The sequence below is a fragment of the Pristiophorus japonicus genome, chromosome 5 (genome assembly GCF_044704955.1).
Source record: "Pristiophorus japonicus isolate sPriJap1 chromosome 5, sPriJap1.hap1, whole genome shotgun sequence".
Classification (NCBI taxonomy): Eukaryota; Metazoa; Chordata; class Chondrichthyes; family Pristiophoridae; genus Pristiophorus; species Pristiophorus japonicus.
In genome coordinates, this window is record NC_091981.1 from 79,975,656 (window position 1) to 79,996,711 (window position 21,056).

General features: G+C 43.5%; 1 protein-coding gene across 3 annotated transcripts in view; it reads right to left on the reverse strand.

Moving 5' to 3' along the window:
- Positions 1-294: 294 nt before the first annotated feature.
- The window catches only part of LOC139264385 (triple functional domain protein), a 760,938-nt gene continuing 740,176 nt past the window's right edge, over positions 295-21,056 (reverse strand). For all 3 annotated transcript variants that reach the window (XM_070880754.1, XM_070880753.1, XM_070880752.1), the window contains 2 exons: positions 15,724-15,862; positions 295-1,816 (listed from right to left, as the gene is read on the reverse strand). In XM_070880754.1, the coding sequence (XP_070736855.1) occupies positions 1,274-1,816; positions 15,724-15,862 (682 nt within the window). In that variant the 3' untranslated portion in view covers positions 295-1,273. The remainder of the gene's footprint in view (positions 1,817-15,723; positions 15,863-21,056) is intronic.

Below are 21,056 nucleotides of genomic sequence, written 5' to 3' on the forward strand. Positions count from 1 at the left end.
GTGACAATACATCCAGTTTTGAGTTCCTGTTTTCCTTCCCTCGCAGATTTGAAAGAAAAAGACTTGCATTTAAATAGCGCCTTTCACGACCACTGGACGTCCCAAAGCACTTTACAGCCAAAGAAATTTGTTTCTTGACAATACAAGTTTATGCTTGATATAAACATACTGCATAGCTAAAAAATACTGAGTTTGGTTCATTGTTCATGTTCCACAATAACTAGATTGTGATGCAATTCCTAACGGTCAAATACTTTTCTAAAAGGTCAGCGCGATAAAAAAATCAAACGACTGTATAGTTTGCAGTACGAAGTACGTAATTTTTTAATATTTATTACAGGTACAACAGAGGTCTTCATAAATAGAGTTGCATAAAATGTTAAAGCCACAACATTGCACATGATATGAATTAAAACATAAAATACAATGAGTGCATTTACAGTACATATTCCTCCTTAACTGCTCTGCAATCTGATTGGCAGGTGCAACTCCAAAATCCCCCTCCAGAAATAAAAGAGCATTTGCGGCTTGACTTGGGGGAATTTGGGGGGAGGGTTCCAGAATGGCAAACCAGCATTAAAAATACAGACTGAAGGCAGATAACGGTCTTTATACAAGTAAGGCTTATATATAATCAGAGCAACACAATTTGTTTGTATTATACGCAAAAGGTCCGTGGTTCAACTTGCAGCAGTAAAAACTTGAGCCGTATCTGGCTAAATGCAAGGGATTATAATTTAAATATATCAGTGACACAATTGGAAAGTTTTATGATCAGTAAAAATCAGATGTTTCACAGAAGGGCATTTTATATTCAGTGGCTGTCTTGGTTAAAATCAGTCAAGGGGGAAAATTTTAAAGCAAAATGGTGTTCTTTGTTGGCTAATTTTTAATCACATAATTAATGTTTCAAACTCCAGCAAGTTTAATTAAATATAATAACAATGATGATTTGTTCACTAAGTTTTCCTAGGCGATGTGTGAAAAATGGTTTCCAGCGATCAGAAACAGAATACTGTCAAAATAATGAGAATTCAGCTGGTTGTGTAGAGCTTGTGTAGTCTTCCCCACCAGCTTTGCATTGCATGGGTGGTACTGAATTCCAAGTACTTTTGTGCAAGTTTCCTTGGCATGCAATTCCACACAATGACACATGTATATAGCAGCTGATATGCTGTCAGTTTTATTTCAAGTCAACAGCTGACTGGCTGAAGACAGTCTCCAACCTTATTGGCAGGTGAAAGAGAATGAGCAAAAAATCTCCACATTTGGGTCACACTCTTGGCAAGAGTCTACTTTGTAAGAAGGTCTTTATACTACCAACTGGCCGAACATCATTCTGGTGCTTGCGCCGTTCAATGAATGAAGTCAGTCTTGACGTGTTTAGTGTTTCGGTATTTTTGTTGACACCTGGCTGCAGCCAAGGCTCCTGGAGGCACACTGCAGCCGAAGGACGTTTGTTTGGATCTCCCTGCAGTAAGAAGCAAACAAATTCTTTGGCAGCTTGGCTGACCCCTTTGAAGTAGTCGTCAGGGAAGCTGAAGTCCAATCGGCAAATGTTTAAACATGTTTCCTCAACACTCTCATCCAAAAACGGAGACACACCGCTAAGAAGTACGTAGGCAAGTACCCCAACACTCCAGGTATCTGACGTAAGACAGGCAGAATTTCCTAAAATAATTTCTGGAGCTGCAAACTCAGGGTTTCCCAACAACTGGTGGGTGTAATATGTTGTGGTTAGCTGCATGGTATCCCCAAAATCAGCAAGCTTGATGAGTGGTTTGGCTCTGCTGTGGTCCACCAGCACATTTTCAGGCTTTAAATGATGGAAACATATCAGATTAGTAACAGAAAACTCACTAACCCAACAGCTTACCATAATAAACCAATAATAATTCACTAAAGAAATCATTTAACAAGCACATATATTTCAAGGTACGATTTCATTAGTACTAACAAAATATAGTTTCAATTTCTCACTTTTTAAACAGCACTGACTGAGAAGGAAAAAGGCAGCACACTGAATTCGCAACAAGCTGCGCCATGAAATGGTTGGATGCAAGTTGGAATAAAATACTGGGCCATATTTTGCTGTGAGCAGCGAACGTTTGTTAGACTTGCACATGCCCACTGACTTTCTGTGGGGTTTTGCACAGCAAGTTGCTGTCAGCGGGACATAGAAACGGTACAGCTCCTAAAGGGCATTTGGGACTTGTGTGAACAGGACAGCAACTGTGTAGCTCCTTAATCAATCAGATTGAAGAATCATTAATGAGCAGCGCAGAGTCTGAACCATGAAGTTGTTAGAAATTAGGGCTGCCTAAAATGTATACGGTTATGTGAATGAAACTGTGATGTGAATAATACTTTGTTTAAATGATTGTATGTTTTTGCTCGATACAAGTAAGGGGTTAATGTATAAGTTGTCTTTTACTGGAACTGCTTAAGTTTAATTTTCCTGGAAAATGGGTGTGAGACAAGGGGAAGACAGTCCTCAATATGCTGTAATTGGTCAATTACAGAAAGCATGTGTAATGGTTGTGAGGACACCTGATAGGTGAGAGATAACATGAAGGTTGGCCTCTTTCCATAGCTTAAACAAAGAATTCGACATACCATTGGGCACTTTGTTTTAAGGGGATCCTCCCTCTATGGGTTAAATAGTCCTGTCCATATTCTACCCCAGGCCCACCCCTAAAAAGAGAATAAAAGCAAGACCTGAAAAACCCTTAGAGTAGGCAGTGGAGTGAAGAGCTCCCGAGGGTGGATACCATGCTGATTCTGGTCTAACACTCGGGTAGTTCAAGGAGAGAGAGAGAGAGACACGTGAGACAAGAAGGAGAGCTGTTCGATTGGGTCCTGTACCAGCTGCTTGTCACAGTTGTATGTTTTTGCTGTATAACTAGTGTGTTATACTCCGATTAATCGCAATATACCCACCATATTGGTTTGCACTCGAGCCTCATTATTTGAAAGACGAGAGATAAGAATCTCAATAAATTATCATAGCATGGTTACAGCACAGAAGGCCATTCGGCCCGTCGAGTCCGTGCCAGCTTTCAGCTAGTCCCACTCCCCTGCCCTTTCCCCGTAGCCCTGCTACTTTTTTTCCTTTGAATACTTATCCAACTCCCTTTTGATAGATAAGATTGAGTCTGCCTCCAGCACCCTTTCAGGCGCTGCATTCCAGATCTTAACTACTTGCTGTGTAAAAAAAGGTTTTTTCTTACATCGCCTTTGGTTCTTTTGCCAATCACCTTTAATCTGTGTCCTCTGGTTCTCAACCCTTCTGCCAATGGGAACAGTTTCTCTCTATCTACTCTGTCCAGACCCCTCATGATTTTGAACATCTCTATCAAATCTCCTGTCAATCTTCCCTGCTCCAAAGAGAATAATCCCAGCTTCTCCAGTCTATCAGCATAACTGAAGTCTTTCATTCCTGGAATCATTTTCGTAAATCTTTTCTGCACCTTCTCTAAGGCCTTAACATCCTCCCTAAAGTGTGGTGCCCAGAATTGGACACAATACTCCAGTTGAGGCTGAACCAGTGTTTTATACAGATTCATCATAATTACCACACTTTTGTACTCTATACCTCTATTTATGAAGCCCAGGATCCCGTAATCCTTTTAACTGCTTTCTCAACCTGCCCTGCCACCTTCAACGATTTGTGCACACACACCCCCAGCTTTCTCTGTTCGTGCAGCCCCTTTACGATTGTACTATTTAGTCTATATGTCCTCTCCTCATTCTTTCTATCAAAATGTTTCATCTGCAATGTGTCTGCCTATTTTACCAGTCTGTCAATGGCTTCCTGAAATCTATCACTCACCTCCTCACTGCTCACTATACTTCCAAGTTTTGTGCATTTGCAAATTTTGAAATTGTGCCCTGTATACCCACAGCCAAATCATTAATATATATCAAGAAAAGCAGTGGTCCTAGAACCAGACCCTGGGCATCACCACTGTATACTTTCTTCCAGTCCGAAAAACAATTGATCACCACTACTTTCTATTTCCTGTCACTTAGCCAATTCCGTATCTATGCTGCTACTGTCCCTTTTATTCCATGGGCTTCAACTTTGCTGGCAAGCCTATTATGTGGCACTTTGTCGAATGCCTTTTGGAAATCCATGTACACTATGTCAACCATATTATAGCTCTGTCAAGCCCGTGTGGTGCTGGTGTGCAACGGCCACCACACGTTAAAAAAATCCACGCACAGGCATCTTCCACTGTCCAAGATGTAGTTCGGGATCTGGAATATTAGGACCTTCATTGAAACACCTGTGAACTCATCTCTTTTTGGCGTGGAAGCAAGTCATCCTCTCTTCGAGGGACTGCCTATGATGATGATCTCTCTGTTACCTCATCAAAAAACTAAATCAAGATGGTTAAACACAATTTGCCTTTAACACCTGAAAAGGGTGGTAGAGGCAGGGACCCTCACCACATTTAAAAGATACTTGGATGTGCACTTAAAGTGACGTAACCTACAGGGCTATGGACCAAGAGCTGGAAACTGGGATTTGGCTGGATAGCTCTTGGTCGGCCGGCCGGCGTCGACACGGTGGGCTGAAATGGCCTCCTTCCATGCTGTAAATTTCTATGATTCTAAATCCATGCTGGCTTCCCTTAATTAATTCGCACCTATCCAAGTGATTGTTAATTTTGTCCGCGATTACTGTTTTGAAAAGCTTCCCCACTACCGAGGTTAAACTGACTAGCCTGTAGTTGCTGGGTTTATGAACAATGGTGTAACATTTGCAATTCTCCAGTCCTCTGGCACCACCACTGTTTATCTAAGGAGGATTGGAATATTATGGCCAGTACCTCCGTGGTTTCCATTCTCAATTCCCTCAGCATCCTAGGATGCATCCCATCCGTTCCTGGTGATTTATCTACTTTAACATAGAAAAATAGAAGTCTATAGTGCAGAAGGAGGCCATTTCGGCCCATCGTGTCCGCGTCGGCCGACAAAGAGCCACACGGCCCTCGGTCAGCAGCCCTGAAGGTTACAGAAAAACCTATGAACAATAAACAACGTCAGAAAGATAAAGAGCATCTGGCCCAACCAGTCCGCCCCACACAACTGTGACACTCCCTACACCGCAACATTCTACATCCACCCCAACCGGAGCCATGTGATCTCCTGGGAGAGGCAAAAAAACAGATTTAAAAACCCAGGCCAATTGGGGGAAAAAACCTGGGAAAACTCCTCTCTGACCCATCCAGGCGATCAAAACTAGTCCAGATCATCACTCTGGCCATATTAGATTCCATAATGTACTTACCATCGTGTCTACGCCAGCCAACAAGAGGTTATCCAGTCAAATCCCAAATACCAGCTCTAGGTCCGTAACCCTGCAGGTTACAGCACTTCAAGTGAAGCCAGCCTTTCTAATACCAATTCTTTATCAATTTTTATCTCATCAAGTGTCTCCACTACCTCCTCCTTCACTATGTCCATGGCAGTATCCTCTTCCTTGGCGAAGACAGATGTAAAGTACTCTTTTAGTAACTCAGTCATACCCTCTACCTCCATGCATAGGTCTCCCTTTTGGTCCCTAATCTTCCTCGCCCCTCCTCTTACTACCCTTTTAATATTTATATGTTCTCTCGCAGGTCGGGGGACCACGATGTTCCAGGGCCCGTTGCTCCAGCTCTTTCACTTCCCGACCTGCGATATGTGTGCGCGCGCGCGAGGTTCGTGCAGCAGAGCAGGTCTCCAGTCGTCTTGGTTAACCCTTGCCACTGGACCAAGACCTAGCTCTGTCAGGCCCGTGTGGTGGCTGGTGTGCAACGGTCACCACACGTTAAAAAATTCACACACCGGCGTCTTCCATCCCCTCAATTGGAGTTCAGGACTGGAACATCGGGTCATTCATCGAAACACCTTTGAACTCGTGGAAGCAAGTCATCCTCGTTCAAGGAACCGCCTATGATGATGATTATGATGATGACTATTTATATGCCTACAGAAGACTTTTGTATTACCTTTTATGTTGGCTGCCATTCTATTCTCATACTCCATTTTTGCCCCTCTTAATTTTTTTTTTCACTTCTCCTCTGACCTTTATTTATAGCCTGATTCTCAGATGTATTTGCAACCTGACATCGGTCATACGCGCGCTTTTTCTGCTTCATCATATTCTCTGGGGTGGAAATTCGGTCGCGTCTCTGTTGCGAAGTTAAACCAGGTGCAGTGGTAAATTTTGCGCCGGGAAATGGTTTGCGTCTCCAGCCGCAACATTCACCAGCTGGGCCCTCAGTTTGGAACGTAGCACTACAGGAGGCGCTCCATCCCTCTTTTAGGGCGCTAGGCCGGCTGAGCCACTGAAAATCCTGAGCTAAACAGCCGATCTGGAGCGTCCTAACAGAGGCTTTCGTGGAAAAAAAAAACTGAAAAAAACCCACCAAAAACATTCCCAATTCATTACTGACGTGACCCCAATGTAAATCGCAAAAAGAAAAACAATCACAGTTACCTGAGGTAGACATTCTGTCTCTCACTTTGGCCATTATAGCTTGGAACGCCAGCTTTCACCGATGTTCCCACTAGGGCGTGCTACGGAGCGGGGCGTTCCAAATATTGAGCCGGTGTCGCAACCAGAGGCGTTCCACACTAGCTCGCCTCTCCCGGGCTGTACTGCCACGCACCCCTGCAAACTCGGCACCGAATTTACCGCTGGGATGCTGGAAGCTGGCTGCCCGGGTGCAAGTGCTTTCCACTGCCATTGCCGGCCCTCTGGGGCTTTAGGAGGGGCGGCAAAAGGTGAAAATCCAGCCTCCATCTCTTTCGTCACTGCCTGTTTAGCTGCCCTGTTTTTCCCGAGAGGGAATGTACCTGAACTATTTCCTCTTTAAAGCAGCCCATTGTTCCATTACGGTTTTGTCTGCCAATCTTTGATTCCAGTTTACCCGAGCCAGATCCGTTCTCATCCCACTAAAATTGGCCTTCCCACAGTTAAACATTTTTACTCTGGATTGCTTCCTGTCCTTTTCTATAGCTAATCTAAATCTTATAATACTATGATCACTGTTCCCTGAATGTTCACCAACTGACACTTGCTCCACTTGACCTACCTCATTCCCCAGAACCAGATCCAGCAATGTCTCCTCACTCATCAGGCCAGAAACGTACTGATAAGAAAGTTTTCCTGAACACACTTCAGAAATTCTTCCCCTTTCTCAGCCCTTTACAATATTACAATCCCAGTCTATATTAGGATAATTGAAAGCTCCCATTATTACTACTCTATAGTTCTTGCACCTCTCTGTAATTTCTCTGCAAATTTGCTTCTCCGTATCTTTCCCACTATTTGGTGGTCTATAGAATACATCTAGAAGTGTATTGGCACCTCTATTATTTCTTAACTTTAGCCATATAGATTCTGTCCTTGACCCCTCCAGGACATCCTTTCTCTCCAGCACTGTAACATTCTTCTTAACCGATACTGCCACACCACCACCTATTTTTCCTTCCCTATCCTTCCTGAACACCTTATAACCAGGAATATTTAACACTCAATCATGCCTCTTTTTTGAGCCAGGTCTCAGTTATTGCCACAACATTATAGTCCCATGTGGCTATTTGTGCCTGCAGCTCACTTCCCTTGTTTACTATGCTTTGTGCGTTCACATACATACCCTGCAAGCCCATCTGAGACCATCTTGTATTCTTTCTTAGTTTGACCCCACCTAATACCTTACCATTTTTTACTTTAGTGCTTATTACTTTAGCACTTTATTTCCCCTTTCTAGTGTTACATCCTGGTGCCCATCCCGCTGCCAAATTAATTCAGACCCTCCCCAACAGCACCAGCAAACCTCCCGCGAGGATATTGGTTCTGGCCCTGTTGAGATGCAACCAGTCCGGCCTGTACAGGTCTCACTTCCCCCAGGACTGGTCCAAATGTCCCAAGACTCTGAAGTACTCCCTCCTGCACTATCTCTCCAGCCATGCACTCATCTGCTCTATCCTCCTATTTCTATACTCACTTGCATGTGGCATGGGGAATAATCTGGAGATTACTACCTTTGAGGTCCTACTTTTTAATCTCTTTCCTAGTTCTACAGGACCTCATCCTTCTTTCTACCTATGTTGTAGGTACCAATATGGACCACGACCTCTGGCTGTTCACCCTCCCCCCTTAGAATGTTCTGCAGCTGCTCAGAGACATCCTTAACCCTGGCCCCAGGGAGGCAACATACCAGAAATGCTTGTCTGCTCTCCTAACTATCGAATCCCCTACCAACTATTGCTCTCCCACTCTTCTTTCTCCCCCCCACCCTACCCCCGTACAACTGAGCCACCCGTGGTGCCGCAGACTTGACCACCTCCTGAAACGTACTATCCACATAGCTCTCAGCCTCACGGATGCACCGCAGTGACGCCAGCTGCTAATCAAGCTCCAAAACCCGGAACTCGAGCTCCTCCAGCTGACGACACCTCCTGCACGTGATTGTCCAGGACATGCGAAGCATCCTGGATCTCCCACATGGCACAGGATGTGCATTCCGAGCCAAGCCAGGAGTGCAAAAGGGTTATTGTGGAGAAATGAGTTAAAGACGGACTTGTGCTATAAACACTAAAGGTACCAGGCATTGTGAAACCAAAAACAAAAAGGTGGATGTGTATTATAGAAACAAAGTTGCGAACAGTCGCTCGGATAAGATGGGAGTCCTGGATGCCCAAGTGATGATCGGAATAGTACAGAGTGACGAGAAGAGTTGCTCTGAGATTTAGGGCGAGATAGCGTCCCAGGTTGGTGCAAAGAAATTTAAAGTTAAGGAAGCCAGAAATAGGCTGGCTTACGCAACCCACCTCTGTGCTAAGCATGGAGACTAAAGAAATGAACAGGTGAGAGAGGAGAAGTATAAAGAGCAAGAGAGAGTGAGAGATAGAAACATAGAAAATAGGTGCAGGAGTAGGCCATTCGGCCCTTCGAGCCTGCACCACCATTCGATAAGATCATGGCTGATGATTCCCTCAGTACCCCTTTCCTGCTTTCTCTCCATACCCCTTGATCCCCTTAGCCGTAAGGGCCATATCTAACTCCCTCTTGAATATATCTAATGAACTGACATCAACAACTCTCTGCAGTAGGGAATTCCACAGGTTAACAACTCTCTGAGTGAAGAAGTTTCTCCTCATCTCAGTCCTAAATGACCTACCCCTTATCCTAAGACTATGAACCCTGGTTCTGGACTTCCCCAACATCGAGAAAAATCTACCCGCATCTAACCTGTCCCATCCCGTCAGAATATTGTAAGTTTCTATGAGATCCCCTCTCATCCTTCTAAACTCCAGTGCACAAAGGCCCAGTTGATCCAGTCTCCCCTCATATGTCAGTCTGGCCATCCCGGGAATCAGTCTGGTGAACCTTCGCTGCACTCCCTCAATAGCAAGAACGTCCTTCCTCAGATTAGGAGACCAAAACTGAACACAATATTCCAGGTGAGGCCTCACTAAGGCCCTGTACAACTGCAGTAAGATCTCCCAGCTCCTATACTCAAATCCCCTAGCTATGAAGGCCAACATACCGTTTGCCTTCTTTACCGCCTGCTGTACCTGCATGCCAACTTTCAATGACTGATGAACCATGACACCCAGGTCTCATTGCACCTCCCCTTTTCCTAATCTGCCACCATTCAGATAATATTCAGTCTTCGCGTTTTTGCCCCCAAAGTGGATAACCTCACATTTATCCACATTATACTGCATCTGCCATGCATTTGCCCACTCACTTAACCTGTCTAAGTCGCCCTGCAGCCTCTTAGCGTCCCCCTCACAGCTCACGCTTCATCCTTCATCCAAATCATTGATGTATATAGTAAAGAGCTGGGGTCCCAGCACTGAGCCCTGCGGCACTCCACTAGTCACTACCTGCTATTCTGAAAAGGACCCGTTTATCCCAACTTTCTGCTTCCTGTCTGCCAACCAGTTCTCTATCCACGTCAGTATATTACCCCCAATACCATGTGCTTTGATTTTGCACACTAATCTTTTGTGTGGGACCGTGTCAAAAGCCTTTTGAAAGTCCAAATGCACCACATCCACTGGTTCTCCCTTGTCCACTATACTAGTTACATCCTCAAAAGTTACATCCTCAGAGGGGAAAAGATCTAAGCTGCATGCTCACCCCTCTGAGAACTCAGCAAAAGGAGGAAAAAAAACAGGGAATTAGGGAATAAGTTGCTGAGACAATTTATAAGGCGAAAAAGAGAAACTTAATGTTACAACCGACAGGGAAGCTTTCAGCTTCTGTGCCGGGAAAAATAAAACACAAGATTTGCTGAGTGAAAGGAATCTTAAAGAATGCTGGAATTTCAGTTTGTGTTAAAGTTTTCCTGACTATGAATGTTTAAGAAGTTACAGTATTCCTTTTGTCTGAAAATCTGTTTTTAGACAAAAGTGACTGTTAGGTTTGTTTTAGCTCCATAGAGCTAAAAGCTGTTTAATATTTCATAGTCTTGTCTTGGATGTTGGAAGTTTTAAGAAAGTGTGCATATGTTAAGTATGTTTATTTCAATTTAAGATTGTGCACCTAGAAGTGGGAGAAACTTTGTGATCTATATTTTAAATTAAAGACGCCGTCAGCCTCACCATTATTTTCACAGCAAAATCGAGCCCAATGTAAATGAGGTCTAAAATGGATCTAACCCACACTAAGCCTGCATATTTCATTTTCTATTATATTAAAAGTAGTGTTATTATAGTAAATTTTATAATTGGATTACAAAATATAGATCAGAATTTGGTGTTTTTGTAAGGTATTTATTATTTTTCTGCTCTTTGTTTTCACTGGACTTGTGCTACACATTATCTCTGCATAAGATGGGGGAACCCAGGTTTCTGCCATTGCCTCTGCAAAATCAGAGTAATTGTGGGAGACCTTTCCTCTGGTTTCCCATTCTTCTCGACAGAGGTACCTGGCCCTTACTTAGCACTTTCTTGCAATGCATGACTGAAGTTGGCAACTGAGAATGTTAACCCATATCCTACCATTCCACAACACGGATTTATGAAAGGGAAATCATGTTTCACAAATCTGTTAAGAGTTTTTTGAGGTTGTAACTAGTAGAATAGATAAGGGGGAACCAGTGGATGTGGTGTACTTGGATTTTCAGAAGGCATTCGATAAGGTGCCATACAGCAGTTATTAAACAAAATTAAGGCTCATGGGATTGGGGGAAATATACTAGCATGGATTGAGGATTGGTTAATGGACAGAAAACGGTGGAAATAAAGGGGTCATTTTCAGGTTGGCATGATGTAACTAGTGGGGTGCTGCAAGGATCAGTGCTTGGGCACCTGCTATTCACAATCTATATCATTGATTTGGATCAGGGGACCAAATGTAATATATCCTAGTTTGCTGAAAAAGGGCAAGAAAAAGAGTGGGACAGCAATAGTGATAGGGGATTCAATGGTGAGGGGAATAGATAGACATTTCTGCGGCCGCGTCCGAGACTCCAGGGTGGTATGTTGCCTCCCTGGTGCAAGGGTCAAGGATGTCTCGGAGCGGGTGCAGGACATTCTGAAATGGGAGAGAGAACAGCCAGTTGTCGTGGTGCACATTGGTACCAACGACATAGGTAAAAAAAGGGATGAGGTCCTACGAAACGAATTTAAGGAGCTAGGAGCTAAATTAAAAAGTAGGACCTCAAAAGTAGTAATCTCGGGATTGCTACCAGTGCCACGTGATAGTCAGAGTAGGAATCGCAGGATAGCGCAGATGAATACGTGGCTTGAGCAGTGGTGCAGCAGGGAGGGATTCAAATTCCTGGGGCATTGGGACCGGTTCTGGGGGAGGTGGGACCAGTACAAACCGGACGGTCTGCACCTGGGCAGGACCGGAACCAATGTCCTAGGTGGAGTGTTTGCTAGTGCTGTTGGGGAGGATTTAAACTAATGTGGCAGGGGGATGGGAACCAATGCAGGGAGACAGAGGGAAACAAAAAGGAGGCAAAAGCAAAAGACAGAAAGGAGATGAGGAAAAGTGGAGGGCGGAGAAACCCAAGGCAAAGAACAAAAAGGGCCACAGCAAAATTCTAAAAGGACAAAGGGTGTTAAAAAAACAAGCCTGAAGGCTTTGTGTCTTAATGCAAGGAGTATCCGCAATAAGGTGGATGAATTAATTGTGCAAATACATGTTAATAAATATGATGTGATTGGGATTACGGAGACGTGGCTCCAGGATGATCAGGGCTGGGAACTCAACATTCTGGGGTATTCAACATTCAGGAAGGATAGAATAAAAGGAAAAGGAGGTGGGGTAGCATTGTTGGTTAAAGAGGAGATTAATGCAATAGTTAGGAAAGACATTAGCTTGGATGATGTGGAATCTATATGGGTAGAGCTGCAGAACACCAAAGGGCAAAAAACGTTAGTAGGAGTTGTGTACAGATCTCCAAACAGTAATAGGGATGTTGGGGAGGGCATCAAACAGGAAATTAGGGGTGCATGCAATAAAGGTGTAGCAGTTATAATGGGTGACTTTAATATGCACATAGATTGGGCTAGCCAAACTGGAAGCAATACGGTGGAGGAGGATTTCCTGGAGTGCATAAGGGATGGTTTTCTAGACCAATATGTTGAGGAACCAACTAGGGGGGAGGCCATCTTAGACTGGGTGTTGTGTAATGAGAGAGGATTAATTAGCAATCTCATTGTGCGAGGCCCCTTGGGGAAGAGTGACCATAATATGGTGGAATTCTGCATTAGGATGGAGAATGAAACAGTAAATTCAGAGACCATGGTCCAGAACTTAAAGAAGGGTAACTTTGAAGGTATGAGGCGTGAATTGGCTAGGATAGATTGGCGAATGATACTTAGGGGGTTGACTGTGGATGGGCAATGGCAGACATTTAGAGACCGCATGGATGAATTACAACAATTGTACATTCCTGTCTGGCGTAAAAATAAAAAAGGGAAGGTGGCTCAACCGTGGCTATCTAGGGAAATCAGGGATAGTATTAAAGCCAAGGAAGTGGCATACAAATTGGCCAGAAATAGCAGCGAACCTGGGGACTGGGAGAAATTTAGAACTCAGCAAAGGAGGACAAAGGGTTTGATTAGGGCAGGGAAAATGGAGTACGAGAAGAAGCTTGCAGGGAACATTAAGGTGGATTGCAAAAGTTTCTATAGGTATGTAAAGAGAAAAAGGTTAGTAAAGACAAACGTAGGTCCCCTGCAGTCAGAATCAGGGGAAGTCATAACGGGGAACAAAGAAATGGCAGACCAATTGAACAAGTACTTTGGTTCGGTATTCACGAAGGAGGACACGAACAACCTTCCGGATATAAAAGGGGTCAGAGGGTCTAGTAAGGAGGGGGAACTGAAGGAAATCTGTATTAGTCGGGAAATTGTGTTGGGGAAATTGATGGGATTGAAGGCCGATAAATCCCCAGGGCCTGATGGACTGCATCCCAGAGTACTTAAGGAAGTGGCCTTGGAAATAGCGGATGCATTGACAGTCATTTTCCAACATTCCATTGACTCTGGATCAGTTCCTATGGAGTGGAGGGTAGCCAATGTAACCCCACTTTTTAAAAAAGGAGGGAGAGAGAAAACAGGGAATTATAGACTGGTCAGCCTGACCTCAGTAGTGGGTAAAATGATGGAATCAATTATTAAGGATGTCATAGCAGTGCATCTGGAAAATGGTGACATGATAGGTCCAAGTCAGCATGGATTTGTGAAAGGGAAATCATGCTTGACAAATCTTCTGGAATTTTTTGAGGATGTTTCCAGTAAAGTGGACAAAGGAGAACCAGTTGATGTGGTATATTTGGACTTTCAGAAGGCTTTCGACAAGGTCCCACACAAGAGATTAATGTGCAAAGTTAAAGCACATGGGATTGGGGGTAGTGTGCTGACGTGGATTGAGAACTGGTTGTCAGACAGGAAGCAAAGAGTAGGAGTAAACGGGTACTTTTCAGAATGGCAGGCAGTGACTAGTGGGGTGCCGCAAGGTTCTGTGCTGGGACCCCAGCTGTTTACATTGTACATTAATGATTTAGACGAGGGGATTAAATGCAGTATCTCCAAATTTGCGGATGACACTAAGTTGGGTGGCAGTGTGAGCTGCGAGGAGGATGCTATGAGGCTGCAGAGTGACTTGGATAGGTTAGGTGAGTGGGCAAATGCATGGCAGATGAAGTATAATGTGGATAAATGTGAGGTTATCCACTTTGGTGGTAAAAACAGAGAGACAATTATCTGAATGGTGACAGATTAGGAAAAGGGAAGGTGCAACGAGACCTGGGTGTCATGGTACATCAGTCATTGAAGGTTAGCATGCAGGTACAGCAGGCGGTTAAGAAAGCAAATGGCATGTTGGCCTTCATAGCGAGGGGATTTGGAATACAGGGGCAGGGAGGTGTTGCTACAGTTGTACAGGGCCTTGGTGAGGCCACACCTGGAGTATTGTGTACAGTTTTGGTCTCCTAACTTGAGGAAGGACATTCTTGCTATTGAGGGAGTGCAGCGAAGATTCACCAGACTGATTCCCGGGATGGCGGGACTGACCTATCAAGAAAGACTGGATCAACTGGGCTTGTATTCACTGGAGTTCAGAAGAATGAGAGGGGACCTCATAGAAACGTTTAAAATTCTGACGGGTTTAGACAGGTTAGATGCAGGAAGAATGTTCCCAATGTTGGGGAAGTCCAGAACCAGGGGTCACAGTCTGAGGATAAGGGGTAAGCCATTTAGGACCGAGATGAGGAGAAACGTCTTCACCCAGAGAATGGTGAACCTGTGGAATTCTCTGCCACAGAAAGTAGTTGAGGCGAATTCACTAAATATATTCAAAAGGGAGTTAGATGAAGTCCTTACTACTTGGGGGATCAAGGGTTATGGCGAGAAAGCAGGAAGGGGGTACTGAAGTTTCATGTTCAGCCATGAACTCATTGAATGGTGGTGCACGCTAGAAGGGCTGAATGGCCTGCTCCTGCACCTATTTTCTATGTTTCTATGTTTCTATGATACAAAGCTAGGTGGGAATGTAAACATAGAAAATAGGTTCACCAGATTGATTCCTGGGGTGGGGGGGTGGGGGGGGGGAGATTGTCCTATGAAGAAAGATTGAGTAGACTAGGTCTATATTGTCTAGAGTTTAGAAGAATGAGAGGTGATCTCATTAAAACATACAAAATTCTTACAGGGCTTGACAAGGAAGATGCAGGGAGAATGTTTCTCCTGGCTGGGGAGTCTAGAACCAGCGGTCACAGTCTCAGAATAAGGGGTTGGCCATTTAGGACTGAGATGAGGAGAAACGTCTTCACTCAGAGGGTGGTGAATCTTTGGAATTCTGTACCCCAGAGGGCTGTGGAGGTTCAGTGTTTGAATATATTCAAGGCAGAGATCAATAGATTTTTGAATATTAAGTGAATCAAAGGATATGGAGACAGTGCAGGAAAGTGTAGTTGAGGTAGAAGATCAGCCATGATCTTATTGAATGGCGGAGCAGGCTTGGGGGGACGAATGGCCTACTCCTGCTCCTAATTCTTATGTAAACACTGTGCCATAACACTGTGCCATAGAGAAATTTGACACCTTACAGAAATTCAAAGTAAAAGAACGAAATTATTCTCATTATTTGCAAGATATGTCAGTAATGATTAACAGCAGTGTAGTGCATCAGTAAAAACAATGACCACTCTTTGAGATATGAATTTTACAAAGCTGTTGGAGTGAGCTGATATCACCAACCTTTATATCTAGGTGAGCTATTCTGCAGTTGTGTAGATACTGCACGGCTTCCAGAGTCTCTTGGAGGTATGATGCCACCTTCTCTTCAGTCAGATTCCCCCACTCGATTATGTAGTTGAGAAGGCGACCTTGGTCTGCTCTGAAAAATAAAATGACCAATTAATTTAACAAACACTATTTTGTAATTATGGTGAAAAAAATTATATTTTTTTAACCTTTTTTAAAAATGTATTTCCCCTCTTTTAAGACTTAGTATGCACTGATCCTGAGGACAGGCAAATGATCAGCTCTTACATCCCTATCATTACCGCTCTCAAGCTAACCACAAAGAGATGTGCAAGGTCGACTAGGATGAGGCACCTTTCAATTTTCCCTACTTGCATTCTGAGATGTAACTGACCGCCTCTTGAAATCGCTCAATAGATGGTATCGCTAAGATCTGAAGTTGGACCTGTTCAGAATTGCTAGTGTAAACCTTAGGCCAGAATTTTGCCTATCTTGGCGGGTCTGGTGTGGACGGGTTGCGACCTTGTTGCTGAAAATGAACTTATGTTAATAGGGCCTATTAAGCTCGCCCAGCGCGTTACCCGGCCCAATTAAATGGAGCAGGTCTGGTGACATCATTCATGGCATGTTTTCAGCCAGGATCTTTAAAGGGACAATAGCCACATTAGATTTGACATTTAATCTAACATAGTGCTGTTAGTGCACTACTGCATTGGAGTGCTGCAAACACTGACAATGACTGCACAAAGGCAGAGAGCTGCACCCAAGTTCTCTGATGACTCCCTCCAAATGCTTCTGGAGGGAGTCAGAGATCGCAGGGAGGTCCTCTTCCATTCCAATAAGGTGGGTGGGGGGTTGAAGTGACCTCCCCAAGAGACCAAAACAGCATGGTTGCAGATTGCGAGGTCACAAGCAGGGATGTGGTCAGGAGGACCTGGGTGCAGTGCTGCAAACCTTTCAATGATCTCAATAGGGAAACGTTAGTACCAAGCCACACTTAACCTCATCCTGCTGTGCCTCTCAGCACATCCCCATCACTTTGCCTTCCCAACCCTACTTCTGTACATCCTTACTCATACCAACATACCTTGTATGTCCATCCATCTCGCTCTCTCTCTATATTATCACATCCCCGTCTCACTAGCCATGTCTCCCACTCACCCTCATCCTAGTGCAATCATAATTGCCTATGAAGCTTTTTGGGACATCTTGACGTCGTGAAAGGCACTATAGAAATGCTCGTTCGTTCGATATTTTACCAGTTAGTTTAAAATATTTTTCTTGGGTCGAAGTTTTACTAACAACACACAAGGATAGTCACTTGGGTATTTTATTCAATGTTCATGTAAAGTTTCTGTTAATGTAGTGTTAAACATAAAAATATTTATTTTCAACACTTTCCGATCTTGGACAGATTTGTGTGCACCTTTGGAAGTGGCTTACAGTGAGTTAATCAGCTGGAGCAATTGCCACGAAACTCCCGCCTCAGGTTGACAGACGTGCTTCCATGCAGCGTGGTTCCCGTGACCATGCAGTTAAATTTAAAAAGTAAGTTTTTTAAAAAGCATGTTAAAGGTCTGGCAACTAGCTATTGATCATCTCAATTGGGTCGCCTGCCACTGATGGTCGTGTTGGCTCCTCGATGACAGATGTGCCTGGGGGAAAGGTGCGTGGGGCGGGATGACAGCAGGTTCCTGACCCATCCGACCCGCCATCGAATGCACCCGTTACCACCCAGAAAATTCCGGCCTTAGATTCACAGTTCTATAGTACAGTGCTTGTGCACTTTATTTAAAAAGTAAACAAATACTATAACATTTTCAGGACATCAACACTAAAAAATAACTTTTTAAAGGGGAAACAAATCAACATTGAAGAAATTACGAGTTTGGCAAATCTGATACAAACACTGAGCTTTGAGGCAGTGGCGTAGAAAATTTCTGTTGATGAATTCTGCTTTTCTTTACATTATATTTAACCCAAATATTGATCACTGATAGCTTCAGCACTCTGCAGAGTTCATTATTTCCACAGGACTCAAAATGTTCCTGAAAACGTACTGCAGAAATCCCAGCATGTCTTTTCAGTTTCTAAACTCATTGCCCTTCTACCCAAGTAAAATATTTTAAACTAACTGGTAAAATAACGAACAAACGAGCATTTCTATAGTGCCTTTCACGCATCATGATGTCCCAAAACACTTCATTAGCAATTATGTACTTTTGAAGTGCAGTAATGGAGTAACTATTAGCTGGCCAAAGTTGCCTAAATGGGCAGAACTGGCGTAGGTGGCTGGTAACGCCCCTTTTTGAGAGAAAAAAATAACTTAATAAAAACGTAACTAAGTGAGTTACGCTGGTGCAAATTGATTGGGAAAACTGGGGATTTTTAAGTTACGCCAGAAAAAGGTTACTCCAAAAAAAATGGAGCAACTCCTGGCCAAAATTGAGCCCACAGTGAGGTGTACAGATCAAGTCTGGAATTAGTTTTGTACCATAAATTTATGTGCAATCAAGGTAATATTGTAATTCCTACATGCTACAGCTAAATGTACTTTAGGTTATCTGATTATCTCATTGCTGTTTGTGGGACCTTGCTGTGCACAAATTGTCAGCTGTGTTTCCCTACATTACAACAGCGACTGCACTTCAAAAGTACATAATTGCTACTTAGGCCAGCGTATGTGGCCACTTCAGAAAACCCTAGCAGAGAGTTAAAGAAATCGGCGCAGGTAGGTACATCGGAGGCCATTCGGCCTGGGATAGGGATGGGAAGCGGAGAGGACGTGGACCTGAACCAACCAAGCTTTAGGGAACAGCCATCCTTCCTTCGCACAGTTAAAATAAGAAATAAAAAATTAAATTCCTACCTTCATCTTCAAAATGCAATGCAGCTTTCTGCACTCAGCCTGGGCTAGGGTCGGGGCAACGCAATAGGAGGCCACTCGGCCTGGGCTAGGGGCGGGAGCAATGGAACTGGCCGGCTGAAATTCAACGGAGGGGCTGCGGGGGGGGGGAGGGGGCGGAGGGAGGGAGCGACCTGGCGAGCATCGGGGCCCACAGAGAGGAGGCTGAAAATCAACGGAGAGGCTTGGGGGGAAGGGAAGGAGGGAGCGACCTACCTGGCAAGCATCAGGGCCCATTGCCAACTCCCAGTGCTACTGCGTATGTGCGGACATTACCACTATCCACTGCGCATGTGCAGAAGTCCTGGCACAGTTTTCGGTGCAGAACGCTGGCTCCGCCCCCCGAGTCTACTGGCCACGCTGCGCGGCTGCAGTGAAGAGGCCAGGCAGTGGCCAAAGTTGCAGCATTTTTTTCCGGCGCATCTCGGCACGTAAATAAGCGGCGCAACTCCGGTAAGTGTGCCGAAAAACGAGCTCGGCCAAATTTGGGCCCCATGACTTTTTATTTAACAGCACATTTTTACATTTGAGATTTGTAAATATTTTCCCTCATACACAGTGCAAATGTTAGCTATCTCTCAGAAATACTATTTTTTTAGAAATATTATTTAAAACCAGTATATAAATATGTGTTGAGAAAATTTACAGGAAAACAACACATCTGATTGCGATAACCACATCAACAGCTTGGAGAAGATCAGCAACGGTTCATCAGAATTCAAGGACTTAATTATGGTTAAGAGACTGGACAAACTTGGCTTATATTCCCTAGAGATGAGGAGGTTAAGGGGTGATCTGATCAAAGAGTTTAAAATCATGAAAAGAATTGCTAAGGTAGATAAGGAATGTCTTTTTCCTCTTGTGCGAATCCAGAACAAGATGACAATCTTAAAATTTGAACAAATCCAGTTAAAAGTGAATCCAGGAAAAATGTCTTCACACAAAGTGTTGAGAGAATGTGGAATTGAGATGTTTAAAAGGGAGGTAGATACTTACTTGGGAAATAAGGGAATTTAAGTAATTGAAAAAAGAGCGGGAGAGTTGGAATTAAAGACTTTCATGACCACCAGATGTCCCAAAGTGCTTTATAGCCAATGAAGTACTTTTTGAAGTGTAGTCACTGTTGTATTGTAGGAATTAGAAGATAAAGTTCTGATTCCTACAATACAACTAATAAAATGGCAGAGCAGACTTGAAAGGCTGAATGGTTTACTCACAGTTCCCACGTAAGAGTTACTGCTGACATAAAAATACAATAATCCTTTCTCCACAACACACACAGTACGTATAATATGACACCAGCGAGTGAGTTTGTGGATGTAATCTCATCTCAAGGAGTTAAGATGATGGCCATAAACTGCTCAAACCTTGTCTACAGGGTTTATGATTTCTGAATTGCTTCATTGGATTATATTAGTCATGCAGTTAGCTCCCAGGTATTTATTACTCTGTATGGAACTGATAACGTATATGTTCATATTACTCCACTTAAAATATACTCTTAAAGCTGATGGAATTTGGGGATTTTTTTTAAAATTTAAAGACTATGGGGATGAAATTGCGCCCTGATTGGGCGGCAAGTGGTCGGCGCGCAGCAATGAGGGGTCTCCGAGCATGGGGTAGCGCCCCCCCACCCCCGGGCGAAAAGTGTCTTCCGCCCAGGCCTCTGAAAAAGGGGAAATTTCTCCTATATATACGCACATAAAATTTATAATTCTATCCTTGATGGGATCATTAAATAAAAACAATTAAATCAGTTAGTCACAGATGCGTTTTTAGTAACCAGACAGTAAATCTGTATTGCTTTATATGTACACATAGTAATATTATATTTTACTAAATGACTATTTGATATAATAATCAGACCTGTTTTTTTGGCAAATAATATTTGCTTTTATCCAAAATATACACACATCCTTGTGATGCAGCTACCATCTGTTATTTTCACATGCCAAAGCACAAGATGTCACTTGTGTATTAGCAACTTCTCAACAGAATAAAAGAGAAGTGTATTTTGCTGAATTGCCGCACAAAGCAAAATGTTATAAATCTGCACCCTAATTGCTGTGTCTCAGTTGTTCTTTGTTACCCTCATTTCTGCTTCAGAATTGTTAGAGGCAGTCAGCGCACAGACATTCATGTCACAGGATGTTTCACTGTATTAAGTGTGCTATATAAATAATGCCAGTTGTAGTTGTTGAAAGAGACTTCTTCATATCACATCAGGGGTGCTACTCTAAATATTTCCCTCCAGACTTCCACTAACCAGCAAGTTTTAACACATATATCATGGTAACAAGGGCAAGTAAGAGACATTGGTAATTATCAAGCGATCTCCCTTTGTATAATTTAGGATTATAAATAACAAATCAGTGGAAGGACCTTTCCCTTTAAACAATCCATGTAACAGGGAACACATCAC